The 22163-nt window shown below is 37.1% G+C and overlaps 1 protein-coding gene across 2 annotated transcripts in view; it reads left to right on the plus strand.

Annotated features, from left to right (window-relative positions):
• The window catches only part of LOC122315909 (DNA gyrase subunit A, chloroplastic/mitochondrial), a 50544-nt gene extending 36997 nt beyond the window's left edge, over positions 1–13547 (plus strand). Inside the window, exons 20-27 of one of the 2 annotated variants that reach the window (XM_043132230.1) lie at positions 1997–2078; positions 2197–2361; positions 2454–2555; positions 11109–11245; positions 12057–12177; positions 12278–12332; positions 12434–12533; positions 13180–13547. In XM_043132230.1, coding sequence (XP_042988164.1) covers positions 1997–2078; positions 2197–2361; positions 2454–2555; positions 11109–11245; positions 12057–12177; positions 12278–12332; positions 12434–12533; positions 13180–13324 — 907 coding nt within the window. In that variant the 3' untranslated portion in view covers positions 13325–13547. The remainder of the gene's footprint in view (positions 1–1996; positions 2079–2196; positions 2362–2453; positions 2556–11108; positions 11246–12056; positions 12178–12277; positions 12333–12433; positions 12534–13179) is intronic. The other variant, XM_043132239.1, reaches the window with a different exon arrangement.
• The last annotated feature ends 8616 nt before the right edge of the window (positions 13548–22163 follow it).

Genomic DNA, 22163 nt, shown 5'->3' on the forward strand with positions numbered 1-22163 from the left:
GGGCACAATCAATTTTTGAGATCTCTCATTTGTTTTGAAGCTATCTCCAATTTGAGAGTGAATCTTTCAAAGTCTGAATTGGTGCTTGTGGGGATTGTACAAAATGCAGTGAATCTAGCTAACCTCCTGGGAGGTAAGGTATCTTCTATACCTATGAAGTATGTTGGCCTACCGTTGGGTGTTTCCTTCAAATCATAGGGGATTTGGAATGCTGTGATTGAAATGGTGGAACGTAGATTGCCTTCTTGGAATATGTTATACTTGTCTAAAAAAGGGGGGGGGGGGGGGGGGGGGGGGGGGGGGGGGGGGTGGGGCTTAGTCTAATCAAAAGTACCCTTTCTAATCTACTAACCTATTTTCTATCCTTGTTCCTGCTCCCGACAAAGGTAGCCAATTGTATTGAGAAGCTACAACGGGATTTCTTGTTGAGTGGGATGGGGGACGACTTCAAATTCCATATGGTGAACTAGTCAATTGTTTGCACACCAATCAGACTATTTTGGGTAAATGGTTGTCGTGAGACCAACAAGAGAGGAGGGCCTATGGAAGTCAGTTATAGATTTGAAGTTTGGGGAGTCTTGGGGAGGATAATGCTCAAATGAGGTATGTGGACCATATGGGATGGGTTTGTGGAAACACATAAGAAATTGGTAGACTTTCCTAAGCAATGCATGTATTGAGGTAGGTGATCGTTATGGAGTCAAATTTTGGCATGAAAAATGGAGCGGCAAACAAAGGCTCAAAGAAACATTCCCTGACATTTTTTAGCTTGTATAGGCGAAGAATACTTCAGTAACTGATCTCTTAATCTTCTCTTGTGGTTCCCCTCAATGGAATGTAGATTTCGTTAGGTTAGCACAAGATTGGGAGTTGGAGGTTGTTATCAAGTTCTTTGCCTTACTTTATTCCGTCAAGGTGACTGAGGGCACCATAGATAAGATCAGTTGGAACCCCTCCAAGAAAGGTAGATTCACAATTAGATTGTTCTACCAAGTTCTAAGTAGACAGGGCATGACCACTTTTCTGTTGAGGAATATATGGAAGATGAAAGCTCCTCCAAAAGCAGCTTTTTTTTGTTTGGACAGTTTACCTAGACAAGATTCTTACTACAGACAATCCGAAGAAATATCATGTAATGGTGTTGGATTGGTGTTGCTTGTGTAAGAAGACTGGGGAATAAGCAGACCATTTGCTTTTACATTGTGAGATGGCTAGGACCATGTGGGATATTTTTTTGCAGGAATAAGATTGTCATGGGCCATACCTTGCTAGCTGGTGGATCTTCTAGCAAGCTGGAGAGGACTCCAAGGCAATCCACAAGTGGCGGCAATATGGAAGATGACCCTTATATGCATGTGTTCATGCATTTGGTGGGAGAGAAATGATAGAAGCTTCAAGGATCGTGAGAGGACAATGGATGAGCTTAAAGTTTTCATCTTTAAAGCCTTGTTCTTATGGGCGAGGATCATTGCTTTTAATGGACTAATGTCCATGATTTTCTACTTTCGGTTGTAAACCCGAATTAGGTACTTCTCATGTATGCATCATATGTACTTGGGCTATGCCTCCTTTTCTTATGAATAAAAATTGGTGATTACCTATCAAAAAATGTTTCATTGCTTCTTGACGGCCAATTGCAATGAAGCCCCTTGATGAAATTATACATCTTGTGTACTTGGGTCACGCTCCTCTACGCTTTGAATAGAATTTACCTTATCAAAAAAGCTTAATAGTACTCACTTGATTCCTACCTTATAGTTATTACCTCTTCACATTCACATCGATCCTGATTGACGGGATTTCCAACGTCCAGTTTGACAACTTGCTATTCATCATATTTCTAGTTTTAGAGTTCTCATCTTATTCCAGATTTCTGATCCTGATCTTTGCCCCACAATGTTGTTACATGCTCCATTGGGACTGTGAATCTTTGTTTTGTATTTCATTTGGTTATTTTTAAATGTCAAAAGTGTACATGAATTCCTTTTCATTGTAGCGATAAGGGAATAGTGTACTCTGCTCGTGCATATAAAATTCCAGAATGCACTCGGACTGCTGCTGGCACACCACTCATTCAGGTGTTGTGTTTCCGACTTTAATCTACATTTTCTAGTGATTCTTTCTGGTAATAGCTGAAGTTGTCTATTTTTTAGTTGCTTAATCTAATTTCAATTTTTTTCCCCATTCTGGGTGCAGATCTTATCTTTAACTGATGGTGAGAGAATAACATCTGTTATTCCTGTGAGTGATTTTGCTGGAGATCAGTTTTTATTGATGCTCACCATGAATGGCTATGTCAAGAAAGTATCTTTGAGTTCTTTCTCATCCATCAGGTCGACTGGAATCATTGCAATTCAGCTGGTCTGTTCTCTTCTTTTATGCTTTATTCTTGCATTTTGATCAACAACTGCTTATGTAATTTTATTTCCAGGCCTCATACATTAACTTGACAGGTTCCCGGGGATGAGTTAAAGTGGGTCCGTTGTTGTACGAATGATGACCTTGTGGCCATGGCTTCACAGAATGGAATGGTCACTCTAACCTCCTGTGAGACTGTATGTTATATATCATATTGCTATCTTAATGCTATTCCAATCTTTATCACATTTGTGAGCGTATAGATGGGAAAGGCCTTTAATAGCAGATGTGGCATGGGCATAGCATTGTGCCATTGTGTATCATTTATTTTTGTTTATAGAATTTGGTCTATTCATTTTACTTTAAAGAAAGGGCCCATTGACATCCCTTGTAAAAACCTAGCCCAACATAATGCCCAAGTTTTAAGTGGGTAGCAAAAGCTCAGGTCAGGGCTGCTTCTCGATCGGTAGCAGATTTGAGAATGGTGCTCATGGGGTCTGTAACTTGTCGGAGCTCTGTCATAATTTTCATCACATTATGATAGCTTGGTCAGCCAAGACAATATTGAAAAATTGGGATTGATGGTGGTGTTGCCATATCAGGACTTCCTTGATCGGGGGGCATTTCAACCTGAGTTGTTAGTTTCTGGTGCTGCTATCTAAGAACCCTTTCTGAGTCTCTCAATGGAGAGAGACTGGATTGAATGGGTTGTAGAATCTGAGAAGTCTACTGCCAATTATCATTTTACTCCGAATTTGCTATCTGGAAGTTCATTCACACGGTATTATTGATGGTTCTAATTCAGATGGTACCAATGTAGTGGGGTTAGGAAATGTTTCAGAAATTGATTGTGGCTAGTTTTCAGAAGAGGATTGGGTTCATGAGCGACTGGAATTTGCCCCGATGTATTGGTGGAGATTTTAATGTAACTCATTTTCCCAATGAAGATTGAGTGAGGTTTGTCCAAAAATGACAGCTTTTTTGGAATCTGTATTCTAGTAAAATCTCATTATTCCTCCATTGGCTGCTGATAATTTTACTTGGTCTAACAATAGATATTCCTTCCTGGTCCAAGATTGATTGGTTTTCATTTTTACCCTTGATTGGTAAGGATGGTTTCTTGAAGTTACCCAATGGAGATTGCCTAGGATATGTTCGGATCACATCCCTATCATGTTGGATTGTGGTTAGAGCTTTGGCGGTAAAAAATAATTCTGGTTTGTGAATATGTTGCTAATAGCCAATGGGTTCACAGACTTCTAATACTTTTAAGGTTCACCAAGTTTCTTGTTTGAGTGCATGCTTAAGGCATTGAAAGCTGATCTTGGAATTTGAAATGAGGAGGTGTTTGTAAATTTAGAGATATACTTATTCCAAATGACGTGACGGATCATGGTAATCTAGAAGGGTGAGCATTAAGTGCAGAGGATAAATTGAGAGATTATTGCTAGTAAGGAGTGGGGGTGGATCACACTTTTGGAGACAAAAATCAAGGGCGTTGGTGTTAAGAGTGGGTGACAAGTGCTGCAAGTTTTTTCACCTTATGGCCAATTCAAATTGAGATTAACTTAAATGTTTTATTCAGATGTGAGTAGCACAATCTCCTCTAATCATTCTGAGATAAGTGATCATATTGTGTGTTTTGTCAAGAGCATGTATACAGAACAGTACAACAGGAGAGCCAAGCTGGGTGCACTTCATTTGATTCTCTTGATGAGGATGGGAACAATGGGTGCACAGGCTCCAATAGTTTTTCCTTTGACATTTCTCCAAACCTGTTGGTGGGTTATAAAAGAAGTGTTGTGGAGGTGTTTCTTTATTTCCATGCTAAAGGCAAGTTTTTCATAAGTACGAATGCAACGTTTTATGTTCTTATCCTAAAGAAACATTAGGCTATTGATGTTGATTGTGACGCCCCCAATTTGGTAGTGATTGAATTGTCGGGACATCAACATTGAGTTACATACTTCTCATTCATGACAATTAACATGCAATGCACCTAACATGTTTATATTAGTATGTAAAAATCGCAGCAGGAAATAAAATATAACAAGGGCTTGAGCAATACATCACGGTATCTTAACATAATCTATTAATCTGAAAATATCATGTTTTAACATCCTTACAAAAGTAGGGTCCTTGCTATATATATATATATAAAGTTTGTCCCAAAACATTCCCCCTTCATGTCCACCAAATATTGTCTTGAGATACATAGTTAGAAATATTATCCTTTGTTTCCTAAGATCTCCTAGATCTTGGTTATTAGTTTCAAAATGGTCTCTATAAATTTATCAATTGCCTTGAGGCGATTCTCGAATGCAAGACTTTCTTCAACTACTAATGAACAACAGGGCTTACGATTTCCCTCCAGGATCCCCTTAAGGTCCTCTAATAATTGCATCATGATTTCCATATAGAACTTGATTTCTTCAAAACAAGCTTGGAGGGTATACTCATCGTCTATCATATCAGGCAAGAGATCTATTACGCTAGCTATCTTCTAAGCCTGTCACAACTACCATAGTGATATTTTGAGAAATCTCAGCAAGTTATGCAAAAAACATACACAAAGATAACACAAATGTGCATAAGGTAAACATGAAAATGGATGCATAAGCATGAACATGCAATTTCATAAATTGTATTTTTCATTTAGACTTCTTTTTAAAAAACATTTGAACTTGTAACGATGTAACTCTTTGCACAAACTTACCATTTATTAGTCAATCACATATACTCTTATTCAATATAAACAATTACGGATACCTCACAGTTTCCCCTAAGAAGTGCGTGCACCTGCTAGTTACCGCACAACATCATAGGCCTTTTGACCAACTGTGAATACGTTGTAGGAGAGACACTCAGGCAGATTGACATGCCTTTACCATGAGTTCTCTTAAACTCTTTGCAGATTGACACGCCTTCACCAAAAGTTCACAATCAATACGGCAGTTCGTAACACCTTCACGGTACTTACCATATTTTCGCATCAACTAGTGTTAGGTGCCACGACTTTGCTCTGGAAACCTTGTGATCCCATTCGAAGCCTATTGATTGTACTTTGTCAACACAGGGGTTACCATTCTATCTTTAGTTACTCCATAGTGGACAGGAGAGTTCCACTAGGATATTCCCTCAACCTAGCATTGGAATCGTGTCAAAACTTACTTTAATGCACAACCCATAAAACATTGCATGACATGAAATAGTAACACATAATCATAGCGTGGCATGTGAAATGCATGTAACATGGCAACATGACAATGAGAACATATCATGTGATCATGGCCTTTCATTTGGACATACCATATGAGCACAACTTATAATGATCCAACATAACACTTAAGCATGATTTGCCAATCAAACATGTCATGTAGGCATGATTCCAAATATTCACAAGGTTCGGACATAGCATGACGAACCGAGCACACATGATTCAACATGGCAAGAATCCGAGCATGTGATAAAGCATAACAAGAACTTTAGCATTTTTAGATAAACACAAATGGTACGTATGCAGCGTTTACATGAAAACTTGAACACATTATCCAAGATTGGGTTAGAGGTTAACTTGCAAACTTTTTGTTTAGAGTGTCAAATGAGTGAGCAAGCTGAAGTCTCTTTGAGTGCTATCCAATTCCTTCACTTGGTGGTGCGTGAATGGTGTTTGAATTGAAGGAAAATGGTTGAATCTCTTTTGGAGATGTGCATGAAAGGGAGGGGCTGGAAGGAATGGAGGAGTGTTGAAAATGACTCTTTGTTTTCTCCTCTAGGGTGTAATCGTAACCCACTGACTATTGATGGCTAAGGTTTAAATACCCATCTTGATTTCCCACATTTTCTCTCCCTTCATTATTCTGTTTCAGAAGTTCAAAAGGTCCACAAGCCATCTCACGCATGGATGCCAAGTGGCATCCTCTTGCCTTGGCCGAGTTTCCCTATCTCTCTCTTCTTCATCATTGCCTCTTGTCGATACTAGCCAAAATTCCTCATGCATGGGCACCAAGTGGAATGGCATTAATGGAAGAGATCTCATAGAGACAAAAATCAAGGGCTTTATGGCTAAAAGAAGTGGATAAATGCACCAAGTTCTCAATCGCATGGCTAGTTTGCATAGAAGACACAATGTCATTGAGTCCTTGTTGGTAGATGGGAGGATTACATCGAATCTGCCTGAGATCATTGGATCACATTACCAACTACTATGCACAACTACTCTTGGAACAATTTTCTTGGAGGACCTTGTTTGGATGGGCTTGTTTTTGGGTTGATTGATCAGCAAGAAGCAATTTGGCTAGAGGCACCTTTCGAGGAGGTGGAGATTCGCAAGGTGGTGAGAAGTATGGCATGTGACAAAGCTTTGGGTCCTGATGGGTTCACTATGGCCTTCTTTAAGGCATGTGGCATGTTGGGAGATAGTTAAAGATGACATCATGAGCTTCTTCCATGAGTTTCATGAACGAGGTATTTTTAAAAAATGCCTAAATGCCACTTTCATTACTCTTATCCCAAAGAAGCTTGGGGTGGTGGAGATTAAGGACTTTCGTCCTATTAGCTTGGTGAGTGGAATGTGCAAAGTCCTTTCGAAGGTTTTGGCTCTTAAATTGAGTACAGTATTGGAGAAGATCATATCCAAGCCCCAAAATGCATTCATACGAGGTTGGCAAATCCTTGACTCGGTTTTCATTTCCAATGAATTCTTGGAGAGTCGTATCAAGTCGGGTGAACTCGGGTTATTATGCAAACTTGACCTGGAGAAGACATATGATCGTGTAAACTGAAATTTTTTGTTACGCTTGAGAGGTGTGGACTTGGAGTGAGATGGTGCTCTTGGATCAAATTTTGCATCTCTACTTTACGTTTCTCGATATTGGTGAATGGTAGCCCATTGGGTTTCTTCGGAAGTTCAAGGAGGGGTTTGAGGCAAGGTGATCCTCTATCTCCATTACTCTTTGTTTTCATAATGGAAGCTTTTAGGAAAATGATCGTAGGTCTTGTGGAAGGTGGATTTCTATCTGAATTTGGTTTGTTGTAGGGGATGCAAGAATCGGCACACTCGAGAGGACTCACCTCTTATTTGTAGATGATACTCTTGTCTTTCATGGGGCTAGCATAATCATATTCAAGCTTTGCGGGCTCTTTTACGTTGCTTTGAAGTGGCTTCAAGTTTGAAAGTGAATCTTGCTAAGTCAGAATTAGTTCCAACTGGAAATGTTCCAAGTGTTTTGAGCTTGGCTAACATTCTGGGATGCAAAGTCTCCACCTTGCCAATGAAGGGTCTTCCACTAGGTGCCTCCTTTAACTGGCAATCTATTTGGGATAGAGTGTTGGAAAAAATGGGGTGTAAACTGGTGAGTTGGAAGAGGATTTATTTGTCCAAATGTGGTAGAATTGCATTGATAAAAAGTACTCTATCCAACTTGCCGACTTACTTATCTTTATTTCCAATACTATGCAAAGTGGCTCACCGGATAGAGAAATTGCAAATAGATTTCCTATGGGGGGAATAAACGAAGAATTCTTATTTCATTTGGTGAATTGGGCTATGATTTGTACCCCTATATGAGAAGGCGGGCTGGGAATTCAGAACTTGTTGGTTTTTAACAAGGCTTTATTACGTTGATTTGTACCCCTATATGAGAAGGCGGGCTGGGAATTCAGAACTTGTTGGTTTTTAACAAGGCTTTATTACGTTGATTTGTAACCCTATATGAGAAGGCGGGCTGGGTATTCAGAACTTGTTGGTTTTCAACAAGGCTTTATTGGGTAAATGGTTGTGGAGATATCACGAAGAGAGGGAGCTTGTTATGGAGGGTAATTATAGAATTAAAATGTGGTGGACTGTGGGGCGGATGATGCTTGAATGAGGTGAGCGGATCACATGGGGTGGGGTTTTGGAAACAAATAAGAGGCTGGACCAATCTTCATCGATACGCACGTTTTGCAGTTGACGATGGTTCCAGAATTAAATTTTGGAATGACCTATGGTGTGGAGATAGATTCCTCAAAGAAGCCTACCCAACACCATATGGCATCGCCTAAAGAAAGGAGGCTTCCGTAGCAGAGCTCATGGATCTCTCTAGTGGCTCTCCTCAGTGGAATAACACATTCCTTAGAGCTGTCCAAGATTGGAAAATTGATACATTTACAAATTTCTTCAACCTTGTGTATACATGTAGAGCGACTGGAGAAGATTAAGTGGCCACAATCCAAGAAGGGGAATTTATTGTATAGTCATGCTACAAGTCCCTCGTGACAAACTCTACAAGAACATTCCCATGGAAGAACATATGGAAGACTAAGGACCCCCTAAAAGCTTCTTTTCTTGTATGGATGACTTCACTAGGGAAGATTCTTGTCTTAAATAATCTAAGAAAACGTCGATTGATTGTATTAGATTGGTGCTATATGTGTAAGAAAAGTGGGGAGTATGTGGATCACCTAATATTGCATTGTGATGTAGCCATGAGCTTATGGAATGATATCGTTGCTGAGTGGGACTCGTTTGGGTAATAATGCCAAGAAGGGTTGTTGACTTTTTGGCCAGCTGGCAAGGCATTTTTGGTGATTCTCAAATTGCAGCGATGTGGAAGATGATACCAATCTGCCTATGGTGGTGCATATGGATGGAGAGGAATGGTCGCAATTTGAGGATCATGGATAGACAATGAATGAGATTATAACTTTTTTTCTTTATATATTATTCAATTGGTTGATTGTAATAGACTTTAATGGTATGAACGTACATGATTTTCTTGTATCTTTAGACAGTCATGCATAGGTGTGGTTCTTATATATGTGATGGAAGCCTCACTCTCACTCACTTGTAATTGGCGTGTTGGGTGATTAGATCTAGGGTTTTTTGCTTGTTGGTTGGCTAGATCTAGGGTTACTTCAAGGCAACACAAACAAATTGATTTGTTGGCGAAAATCAATACTAGCTCGGGCTAGCACTTAACTCTCAAAAGTATTGAAGAGAATTCTCATTCATTGAATAACATTACAATAATTGATTGAAATAACAATGCAAAGCAATATAAATAGAAAATCCCCCCTAGGGTTGGCGCCACATGCCTTCCCCTCTCTTTCCTTAACTTCGATCTTCGTCTGGATCTCACTCTTGATCCACTCCTAAGTTTTAGGAATCTTAAGTTTAAAGAAACAACATCTAATGCCTAAAATAAAGGAAATTAACTAGAAAATAAACTAGGAAATAACAAAACATATTAAAAATAAATAAATTCCTTAATAAAATGATCATGGCCGGCCACCACCATGAATGGCGCCTCCACCCCTATTTTTTAGGAACTTGTCATCTCGTCATGAATCTCCTCTAGTTGCACTTGTCTTGGACGCCCATTGCCTCACCACCCGAGCCATGCATGCAACCCAATGCAACTCTTCTAACCTCGGCACGCCTAGCCTTCCTAGTGGCATTACGAATAGCTTGTCTTGCATCTCGATCAATATGTCTCGGGTACTTAGTTTTGCCTAATTTTAATAAAATTCCTATTTACTGATCAGAAAAAAAGAAGAAGTATTTCTATTGGCGTGTTGGAGAGGTAGGTTTTCAAGAGTGCTACTTTATGGAAGCTGATTCTGTCTTGGGTTATGTGGTGCATATGGAAGGAAAGGAGTGACCTGAGTTTTGATAAATGCAAGAAGATGGTGGCAGAAGTGAAGAATGTTTTACCCTTTTCTCTTCGATGGCTGTCCAATCTTGATTATTTATTTGTAGTTTTGATGATTTTTTACTATTTTCTTTTTTTAATTAGGTGTATATTTGTATACTCCGTGTGTTCCTGGAAACATCCTTTTTATTTTCACTAAAGCTTAACTTATCCAAAGATAAGTAGGAATAAACAGCACATAATGATTCTTAAAAGCCTCCTGTAATAGCCAATAGCAACACTGCAATCATGTCCATTGATCACATATAAATCCATTTTTCCCGAGGAAATGGTTTCCAGGATTTTATCTGTGTAAAGCAAATCAAAGTCCTTTGTGATTGAGCTTTCTTCTTTTTCAGTCCATGGAGATGTGCTCCAATGTTATTGGATTACATTTTTCTTTAAAACACATGAATCCTGATTAAAAAAACATAGAAATCCATTTTAATCTAAAACATAGAAATTCATTTTAATCTAACCACGTAATTGTGCACCCCAGGATTAGTCGGGACACTATTCTCGGACACCCGGTGATAAAATAAAAGAGTCTAACCATGTAAGCTCAATAAATGTGATGATTTTTAAAAGACTTGGATCTTTCCCGTAGCTTACAGAAAGAAATTTCTCGCTTATTTCTGGACTAGTGAGCCTTCTGGGATTTATTTTGGTGTGCTTCAGCTGCTTCTCATTTTGGGAGAGAACTTGCTGTGTTGTGCAAGCTCATTAAAAGTGGCATGATTTTTTAAAGATTGGAACATTCCCATCGCTTATAGAAATGACTTTGTCCCTTCTTTTTGGATTACCAAGCCTTCTGGATCTTGAATTGCTTTGGGATTCTCCTGCTTCTTCTCATTATGGTGGAGAACTTGCTGTGTTATGTTTTCATAATGTTATTTTTTAATAAAATTTATGGACAACCCACAGAAACTCCACTACATAATAATAATCATAATAATAGAAAAAGAATCTTCACCATTTTTCATTTAAAATCTCTTTAAATCGTCCTATAATGCAGATCATGATTCTTGAGCTAATTCAGTATCTGATATCGTTCTCGCTGTTGTTTTTGTTGCTCAGATTCGAGCACAAGGCCGAAATACTAGGGGTGCAGTGGCCATGAGACTAAAAGGAGAGGATAAGATAGCAAGCATGGACATTATACCAGCAGCTATACGGAAAGACTTGGAAATGGTGACAGAAGCTAACCCAAGCAGGCAATTATTTTCCATCATTCTTGATGTTCAAGTTTTGTTATTACTTGATTGGGCTGGGCATCATATAAGATTATGGTTTGGTTGGTTAGTAATAATTGCAATTTGTTACCCTGACCCATTAACCTTATCGGAATCAGCGTGTTTAAATTGTTTGGGGGTTGTTACTCTTGGCATCTGGCACTTCGTCAACTTAGAATTTGATATTTTAATGTATTTGGTATGGTTGTTGGCTTGGTGACTTGGTATAAGTCTGGTTTTGGTGTGACAATTTTGGGCATCCAGAGTATGATTAATTACCAGCCATAGTGAGGACATTCTTGGAAAATCTATAGACATGCTTTAACGCTAGAGAATCTGAACTTTTTTCTTCAGTTTTCGATCTCTAGGTTCTGCCAAGTATTGTTGTTTGGAAGTAAAGTATGTGTTTCCTCTCTGGTTTTGAGATTAGTAATGTTTGTCTGGCAGTGGTATTGAAATACTTGGATAATTCACCAGAGGAATTAAAAAAAAATAAAATAAATAAATAAATTCAGAGCCCATTGCAATACAGTTATCTGTTCTGGATTGAACCTTTTATTGGATGAACAGAGTAAATTACTTCGATTCTTCTCCCCTCTCCTTGTTGCGGTCATATCAGCTATCAGCGGTTTATGTTTGTGAGAGAGAGGTTGCCTTTTGGCATTCCTTTTTTTAATATAATATTTACTAGTCCTTTTATCTATGATGAGCATTATGTTAATTAGCTGTTTATTTTAATTTGGCAATTTTGTCCATGACAATTGAACATTTTATCTTATACTTATATCCACAGCAGTAAACGCCTCAGTGGCCCATGGCTGTTGTTTCTGTCCGAAAGTGGTTTTGGAAAGCGGGTGCCGTTGAGCAGCTTCCGTGCTTCACCTTTGAACAGAGTTGGTTTGATTGGATACAAGGTATCTTGAATATCATGTAAACTTCCCCATCCAGATCCACGACTTGTGATTTGTATGACATAGTAGCTTTTCTTATTCTTTTCTGCTGCCCTATTTTCAGTTTTCAGCAGAGGATCGCTTGGCTGCAGTGTTTGTGGTTGGGTTTTCATTAGCGGGTAATATTATGGGTATTACTTGAAGCTGATGGTCTGATACCTATAGTTATTTGTTCTCGTGCAGATTTATAATTTATATATTCCTTAATATGAATTTACAGAAGATGGTGAAAGTGATGAACAAGTGGTTCTTGTTAGCCAAAGTGGTACGGCTAACAGAATTAAGGTTCGGGATGTTTCAATACAGTCTCGCTATGCAAGGTACATATTTTCTATGGTTTATTTGTTTACTGAAATGTAATTAGAATTGCCTGTATTTACTTGTTTTGTGGTTTTAGCCAATGATATAGCTTGAAGGCATGAACTTATCAAAAATAAAGATATAGCTTGAAGGCGTGAACATAGCAGCTCCGCTTTATGCAGAAACTAATAGTTTTCGTTTTCCCTATATTCCTGGTCAAGGATTTTCAACTTTTAAGCTCAACCCAATATATTTGTAATGGTGCACCAACATTCCGTGTGGCAAGTTAGGATTTACAGAACATTCCTCGTTTTTTGATTAGTAGAAAACATTCATTGTTAACAAGAAAAACATCTTCAAACACCAAAATGGTCCAGATCAGGGGTAGCACATGGCCTTATCAGGCTCCTCTCTGTCTGCCTGTTTACTTGAGATTTGGAATTTTCCAGTTTTCAACTGCTTGCAGCATATCCAAGTTCTGAGATTTGTTTAAAACAAGTGTGATAATGGTTGAGAAGCTTTATCTCTCTTGTTTATTATTTATGTATTATAATGTAAATACTATGATGCGACCCCTCAGGATGTATTGTCAACATCCTTATTGTAACTTTTAGTAGTTCATTTATATTATTCTGATGTAGTCGTCTCCAATAAATATTACTGCAGGGGAGTTATCTTGATGCGGCTAGATCACACTGGAAAGATTCAGTCTGCATCTCTAATCTCAGCAACAGATACTGACCCTGAGGAAGAAACAGCTTCTGAAGCTGCTGCAGTACATGGCCAAGTTTCACTGGGAGCATCTGCATAGTTCCAAGGGCTGCTACAAAGCTTTCAATATAATTTAAATATGTATCAACAGGTACTGTGCCAGCCGAGGAGGATCTTCATCCTATTCCATCTCATGTAAGTGACTGATCATGATAGTGAAATCTTTTGTTCATGTAGCTGTAGCATTAGTTAAAGTAGGACTGCTCTGTACAGTTTGTAATTTTTCGAACCATTTCCATTGATGAAAAAGATGTTTTTCAATACGTCAAGTTGGAGAAGCTCTTTCTTTTACTGACAAAAGTTTTGCCGTTAAATTACTCCCCTGCTTGTGATAATTAGTTCACATTCTTGCCTGACCTTTTTGTTTACCTTTTTAAGTTTCTTCGCAAAATTTTAATAGGATTGCTTAGCATTTATGGAAGTGTGTTTTTAAGAAAACATCTAGACGTTCGGACACTCCATGTTTCATTTTCCTCTCGGCTTTCTTTAACTGAGCCGGAATGGAATGCTAAGATTTGTACAAAAGAATTGAGGCTGCATGCCTTAGGCATCTTATTTTGCGTAGTCTTATAAACACGAGTAATGTTATATACAGGCGTGAAATGCACAAGCATCGTGCAGTTGCTTTAAAAAATAGCAGAGTTTATTATTAAAAAATTTATTTCTTTTCATGTGAATTTCGTGTTTGTTCACTTGTTTCAAAGTGATTGGACGGCGCTTATGCACTTACGACTACAACTATCGTTTTTCTATAAACGCATACCCATTAAGGACAGAGTAAGAGTTTAATTGCTAGGCTTCCCATGTAAAGAACAATTTTAACTTATCAGCGTGAGAATGAATTGAGAAACAAAATAACAGTCAGTGAATCTGACAGCAACTATGAGAATGGTGAGATGATAATTAATAGGAGAGAGCATGGGTGACTTGTAGAAAGAATTTTATCCTTTGGCTTAGATAGTTCTCCATTAAAAAAAAAAAAAAAAACAATTGGGTCTAAAGATCGTGATTACCGGATGTAAAAGTTTAGTGATAGTTCAAAGGATTTACCAACTCTTTTCCATTGAGTTTCTCTCTTAGTTTAAAATTTTAGTGATAGTGATTGAATTGGATGGTTCAATTCTTGAGAGTAAGAGACCCTCATGTTAGTGCATTTACGCCATGTCTGGACACTTAGATGAGATGAGATGATCATCTTGTTTTAAAATTTTTCATAATTTTCTTTTCAAATATCATTAAAATATAAAATAATTTTTAATTTTAAATCTTTAACATTTTCATCTAATGATTACAATTTTTCTAAACTTATAAACAAAACGAAAAAATAATACAATTATTTCAAGTTTCAAAAAAAAAAAAAATCAAATAATATTTGAATTTTATAATATTTTTATTTTTATTTTTTCTCTCCCATTTCGTAAAATGGTGTTAATAGTGTGCTACCCAACTTTGACCGCTAGGCCCTCTCACTAGTATAAATTTCATATTTTAATTTTTTCTTCTTTTCTTTTTCACATTTTTAACCATTTTAAAAAATAAAAAATATACAAATACACTAAAAGTTACTTCTTTAATTGTTACGTAAAAACAAAAACTTAAAAAAAAAAAAATATGAGTAGTCAAAATGAGGGGCAAATTTATGGGGTATATTATCATTTTTCTTTTTAAATTCAATAAAACTAATTTAAATTATTTTATTATTATTCACAAATTATTTTAATAATTTTACTATTATTTATAGAATTCTCATCTTATCTTATTATTCAAGCATGCCCTTAATGTTTTCGGGATAGAATTATTGGACAATATGGATTCCACATCAGCAAATAATGTTATGTTTATTTTTCTTCGAATTTAATCATTCAAATCATACCTAAGCATTTAATGTCTTGTTTATCTTTCTCTAGACCATCCAATTCAATCATAAAATTAAACTATAATTAATATTTCATTGACTGTGAGAACATAATTTCTATTGTAGTTTAAATTCTTTTTATTTTTTTAAGTACTACATAAAATCCCAATTGACCATTACTTTATGTCAGTCACGTCAAATATATTGCTACTCTTCCACCTTTACACCGCACACTCTAATAATAGGTCCCACTCATCTTTCTATTTTTATTGAGAATGGCTATACAGCAGCCTCACATTCAATATACTATTATTTTTAAAGTGTAAAATAAAAGAGGGTAAAATAGTAAATTCATATTTTTTAATAGTGTGAAAAAGTGTGAGGCTGCTGTGTATATTTTTCCATTTTTATTTCAACAGCCGCATGCATTTTCACTTTTTTGTCTTCTTCACTTTCTGCTAACGGTTGGAAAATTCTAGTTGTCTGCCTTTACACCGCACACCGTGACAATGGATCCATTCATCTGTTAATTTCATTTAATTTATGATATGAATTTGCAGGAATAAGATTCTTAAAAGTCACAATCAACTTGAAAATTTATCCAAAAAAATTAAAATCAAGTCAATAGAAAAATCTAAACTTATTGGGGTCTAGCTATTATGCCGCCCCAAATGTACTGCTGGACGTACTGCCCAGTGCAAATTTTTTTTTTTTAATTTTATTTTCACAATTTTTTAATCATTTTCTTAATCATTAAGTAAAAAAAAAAAATACACCAATACACTTAAAATCTATTTCTTAATCAGTAAGTAAAATATATATATATATATATATTATTTTTTTCCCGAGCAGTACACTTGAGCAGTACCGCCCGGGCGGCAAAATGGCTTTATCCAACTTATTGAAGAACTTATTTAAAAAACTTAAATTATATAAAAATCTAGACTCGTTGAAGAACCTGTCTCCAGAATCTAAATTACAAAGAAGTAATGTCACAAAAATTACGATTTACCTTTGATAAGTTTATAAGTTCATTCAAGAACAATAAGGGATAAACTCAACTCATAATGAATAAAATTAATCAAGTTTCATAAAATTTCTTAAAATAAGGCTATAAGAGGTTTAAATTACCTAGCTAAAATAAGGCTCATTCTTTCCAAAGATACATTTGGGCTAAATACATGGCCTTCCCACTAAAAACCCTAACTAAAAATTTAAGAATCTTTTCAAAAATACAATTAGGTGCCCCCTCTAGCGCCTCTATGAATAAACCTGAATTTTTAAAATATAATTACCCAAAGACCCCTTAGTGGCTGCCCCCTTGTTACATGTAATAATAATTCCTAAAAACCCTAATTCATCAAAATAAAATATATGTAGGCCACACATCCTCAAGCCTAATGATTCTAAACTAATTTCTATAACTAATAAAATAAGTCATTTTAATTAAATAAACAAGTCAAAAATCTTCTGTGACGTCCCCAAATCCCCACGCCCGAACACGGGGAAATCGAGACGTCCGGATGGTGACAACCCGGGTCACCATCCTATCGACGGGTGCCGATTGTGTGCGAGGCAACATATGTGTACAAAGAACACGCAGCGGATAACAAAAGTCATAACTAAGTACCAGAATTTTTCTTAACGTAATACAAGCTGTTTAAAACGTACATAGATAAAATATTACAAAACACAAATACAGTTTTAAAACCATAAAGAAAAGCATAACATCAGCAACCAGGCGGAGCCGCATCCTCGGGCTCAGCCTCCTCCTCCTCATCCTCATCTCCTGCACCAAAAGCTGCGGAACCAAAAATGGTACCGCAGGTAAGTAAAACCCAAACACTACCAGATAATAACACATATAGAACTCAAACAATATGCATGAACCATGCCCAATGCACAAAACCCAAAGACACAGTTTTCCACACACGCCAAAATCACATTTTTTATCCGTATGCACCATGACCTCCCCTAGGGGTCATCCGCACACCCTGGCTCCAGTGCCACACCGCAGAGTACCACCACGCATGTGACACCTAACGAGCGATGCCCAGTTCCATGCCCCGCACGTTCGTAGCCAAGCATCCTCTAGCCCTCACCAGCGAAGGGCCACGGAGTCGGTGCGTAGAGCGATGCTCGGTTCCGCGCCCGGCGCGTTCGTAGCCAAGCAACCCCTAGCCTCCGCTCCCGTCGTCTAGCGACAACTCAAGGGACATCACTCAGTTTATTCCGCTCCCGAGTGACCAGAGGAGCTCCACCGGGATAATACCCCATCCCGGCTTGGGGTCGTGATACACACGCACCCGTAAGACCACTTACGCCAACACACAGGCTTTTCACACATACACAAAAACACACGTGCATGCACCATGTAATGCCATATCAATGCATAATAAAATAACCAACCAACATAAATCAATAAAACAAGTAACTCCGTCCTTCATCCATCCGACCCCCGAACTCCTCGGACTCAGTCCGGAATCAACCAACCAGCAGCAATAAATTATTGAAAGAGCAATATATATTTAAATCTGAAAATAGGGTTTGGAAAATACTTACAGCGCTATATGGCAATTTTAGAAAACAAGCGGCGTAGCAAACGACGGCGGAAAAGCAACGTTACAGTGAAAATTCACTGCGGCCGTGGGTTTGAAAAACCCACTTTTGAACGGGGATAAACTAGGACATGAAATTGATAGGGAATGGTTTAGGGATGGTTGTGAAGCTATTGGAAGTGATGAACGGCCGTGGGTGGCGGCGGAATCGCCGGAAATGGCCGGAAAACGCAAATCGGAAACTAAGCTCGTAGGAGCTGTTCCGGTGGTCGTTGGAGGCCGAAAATGGGTGGGTTAGGACGGCAAGGGACCGGTGATGAAGTGGTGAAGAAATGGTGACCGGAGGTGGAGCGACGGCGGCGGTACGGAGGAAAAACCGTGGGGCTTCAAATGGCTTTTCCGGCCAAACGGCCTGCCGGCAGGGGAAGATATTTGGTGGGAAGGTGCACCGGAGGGAGGGGGTTCGAACGAGACCGGCGGTGGGCCAAACGGTGGCCGGACGGCGGCGGTCTGGGCTGTTGAAGTTTCCGGCCGTGGGTGAGGAGAGAGAAGAGAGAGAGAGAGAGAGATCGGGGGGGACGACGCGGGAGCAGGAAGGAAAAAAAGAAAAAGAAGAAAAAAGAAAAAGAAATGAAAAAAAGAAAAAGAAAGGATAAAGAAAAGAAGGGGAAAAGAAAAAAGGAAAAAAGAGAAAAAGGAAAAATATGTAAAAAGAAATGAGGTCCAATCCTCATTCCGGGAAACGAAACTAAACCGCCAAAAAGATTAAAAACCACAAAACAACTTAAAGAAATAAAACACAACATCAAATAAATTAAAAACTAATTTTAAAAAACGCAATTAAATTAAAATAATTAAACTATATATTAATTAAAATAAAAACAATTATTTCAGCGAAAATACGCTCAAAAGTGGGTCATCACATCTTCAATCACATAAACATAATAATAGGGCCCAAATAATAAATCTTAAGTCATGTTGCACTTTTCCATAACTTGCATCAAATGGATCAAACTGATTCTCCTACCTTCAAGCCCATCTTATATGTTGAAGTCTTGCTAGTTTCGTCTCGCTAGTTTCGTCTCATGTGGCTTGCACCCATCCTTACATAGTTTTCTTGATCTTTTTAGCTCTTGATCTTATAATTGGATCATCTAGAACTTGCAAAGGATCTTTAAAACTAGGTCCATCTCAGTGCCCATTATTCTCTCTCTCCTCAGAATGATTTGATCTCGAATCTTCACCTACGTCACAAGGAGAACGATAAAAAACATTGAAAGTAACAAAAATATTATACTCACATGAAAAATTCACTTTTAACTCCGCTTTCTTCTGTCCATCTAAGCTACTCCTACCATCAATATGTAAATGCATTAAATCTAAAGGCATAAGTTGATTAGAGCCATAAACAATTTCACAAGGTGAAAAATTAGTAATAGAATGAACACTCTAATTATATGCAACCTCAATGAATAGCAAATAATATTTCCACAAACGTTCAAACAATACGTCAATGAATGACAAATGATACTCCTACAATCGTTCATGCAACACGTTTAAAGTCTTCCTTACACCAAAATGGTCAATCAAACCACCTTTATGTGCTTCATGCCCATGCAACTCACACATAGAACTATTAGGTACACAAAATCTATTTTTTCTAAACAAGTACCCATTTAATTTATAGAACTTACCAAACGATACATTCTTATACGCTCCATACACATTAGCAAAATCTTTATTATTAGCATATAATTTCTTATCATATTCAAATCTCAATAATTTTGTATTTAAAATAAAGATAAGAAAATATATTCTTGCTAATGCATCAACCACAAGATTTTCCTTATCTTGTGTGTATTTGATTATATGAGAAAATGTCTCAATGAATCTCACCCACTTGGCATACATTCGATTCAACTTACCTTATTCCTTTAAGTGCTTTAAGGACTTATATTCAGTATCTATGACAAATGTTGTTGGTCAAAGGTAATGTTGCTAAGTCTCCAACGCTGTCTCTTCCAAATTATTCGTATAGTCGGTCGATTAGGAATTGTCAGGGCATACATTCTATTCAACTTACCTTATTCCTTTAAGTGCTTCAAAGACTCATATTCGGTATCTATGACAAATGCTTTTGGTCAAAGGTAATGTTGCTAAGTCTCCAATGCTGTCTCTTCCAAATTATCCTTATAGTCAGTCGGTTAGGAATTGCTCCACCTGGCACAAATTTAAGTTGATGATCTATTTCTCTAATAATTGGCAATCCACTAAATACATTGCGAGGAAACACGACCTTATATCCCTGCAACAAAGAGACAACAACATTAGGCAAAAATTTGTTAAAATATTAAAACTTGCTTTAGTATAAAAACTCACTTTTCTCTTTGTTTTTATCTCATTTTCTTCACTCTCTCTTTTCTTTTCACTCTCTTTTTTCTTTTCACTCTCTTTTTTTCTTTTACTCTTTTTTTGCTTTTCACTCTCGCTTTCCCTTTCACTCTTTTTTTTATCATCTTTTTTCGAACTCTTGGCCTCATAATTGTTTTTCAACTCATTCTCTCATTTTCTTAGGTTCTCAGCCTCAACCTCATCTTTTTTCTTGCTCATCTCTCCCTCTCTCTCCCTCTCTCCCCCCTTTTTGGTCTATTTCTTTTTTTCTCAATCTCACTTTCACTCTTACTTTTTAGCTCAATCTCACTTTTCATCTTCGGTTAGTCCTCATGGACCTATGTTGGAGTTAAAGGAACAAGTTTGATTGTTTTTCCATCATTTTTAAAATTGTACATGTTTCTTAATCCATCATGGATCACTCTCCTATCACACTGACATGACCTCTCATACAAAATATGGTCAGCATGCATAGACATTACATTACAAAGCACCTCATCTTTGTACTTTTCAATTGAAAAAGAAACTAACACTTGCTTATTTACTCTAACCTCCCCTATAATCATTCAACCACTGCAACTTGTATGATTTATGGTGTTTTAAGGTAGTTAAATTCAAGTTCTCAACTAAAGTAGTGCTAGTCAAATTAGTACAACTCCTCCTATCAATAATCATACTACATAATTTGTAGTTGATGTGACATCTAGTATGAAAAGTGTTCTTTCTATGCTGCGCTATGTCATCCATCTTAATTTGTGTATTAAGAGTACGCTTGGCAACAAGACACTTACCATACTCTTCATACTCATATCCATTCTCAATACTGAGCTTATGTCTCCTCTTATCTCTCACACCTTGCAGATTTCTAATCATTGCACCTCATTGATCCATCATATCCCTCACTTCCCCCCACACCAAATTCAACCACTTAAACTTTTGTTGTATGGACTATAACACAAAGAATGAATTGTTTGCTACTCTTTTCGGTGTTAAGTCACTATTATGAAATATCGTAATGTGCTGCATAAAAGAATGTTAGTAGTAAAAACATCATACACTCTTTTACGTGTTTATACTCAAATAGTGGCATTCTACTGGTGTTTTACTCTTAATTGACTTTTTTCCGATAATAATATCACACTCTCTTGTATTTTACCTCAATAGTTTTCCCGCTCAAGTTCTTTAAAAAACTAGTTGAACTAAATTAAGACAATTAACCTTATATTATTCCAACCAGTAATTAAATCCAAGAAATAAGAATAAGAAACAATGAAGGAATAAAATGATACGAGAGTCAAGGAATTTATACAAGGAAAAGAGTAATTACAAAATAAGATAACAATTAGAATGATGTAACAAGACCAATTCGGCCCATTTGAAGATAGGGTCCAATCAACAAATTTCTTTCTTTCTCTTTTGTTGTAACTATGTAGCAACTTTTTTCTTTCTCTCTCTCTTTTTTTTTTTTTCGGCTTCTCTTTTCTCACCAATTCAATCACAAACAATAACAATGAACTCAAATACACAAGAATTGACAATGAATTAGAAGAAAATCAATGAAATGATACTCTAAACAATTGACAAACTTAGAGATGCAAGAGACACTAGATGGAATTCAACCACCCTAACAGACCTTAATGACAAATCATTTGGCAACACTAGGATGAAACACAGCAACCAACACAAAGAAACCCTAAGAATTTTGACAGCCACACAAATAAACCCTAAGTGAATTCCAGTAGTCCTTTGTTTTGTTTTTTGATAAGTAATGCAATAATTAAAAGATAGAATCAGACTTGATTGGAAATCTTGTTCTAAATACCAAATAATATGAACTCGCAGAAATGGACTCTCTTGAACCCACAATCAATTTGAAAACTTACCCAAGAAAACCAAAATCAAGTTAATGGAAAAACCAAGATCCGTTGAAGAACTCGTTTCAAGAACCTTGATTATATAAAAATTTAGACTCGTTGAAGAACCTGTCTCAAGAACCCAAATTACAAAAAAGTAATGCCACGAAGGTTATGATTTACCTTTGATAAATTTATAAGTTCATTCAAGAACAAGATGAG

This window comes from Carya illinoinensis, chromosome 1 (genome assembly GCF_018687715.1).
Source record: "Carya illinoinensis cultivar Pawnee chromosome 1, C.illinoinensisPawnee_v1, whole genome shotgun sequence".
In the NCBI taxonomy this organism is placed as follows: domain Eukaryota; kingdom Viridiplantae; phylum Streptophyta; class Magnoliopsida; order Fagales; family Juglandaceae; genus Carya; species Carya illinoinensis.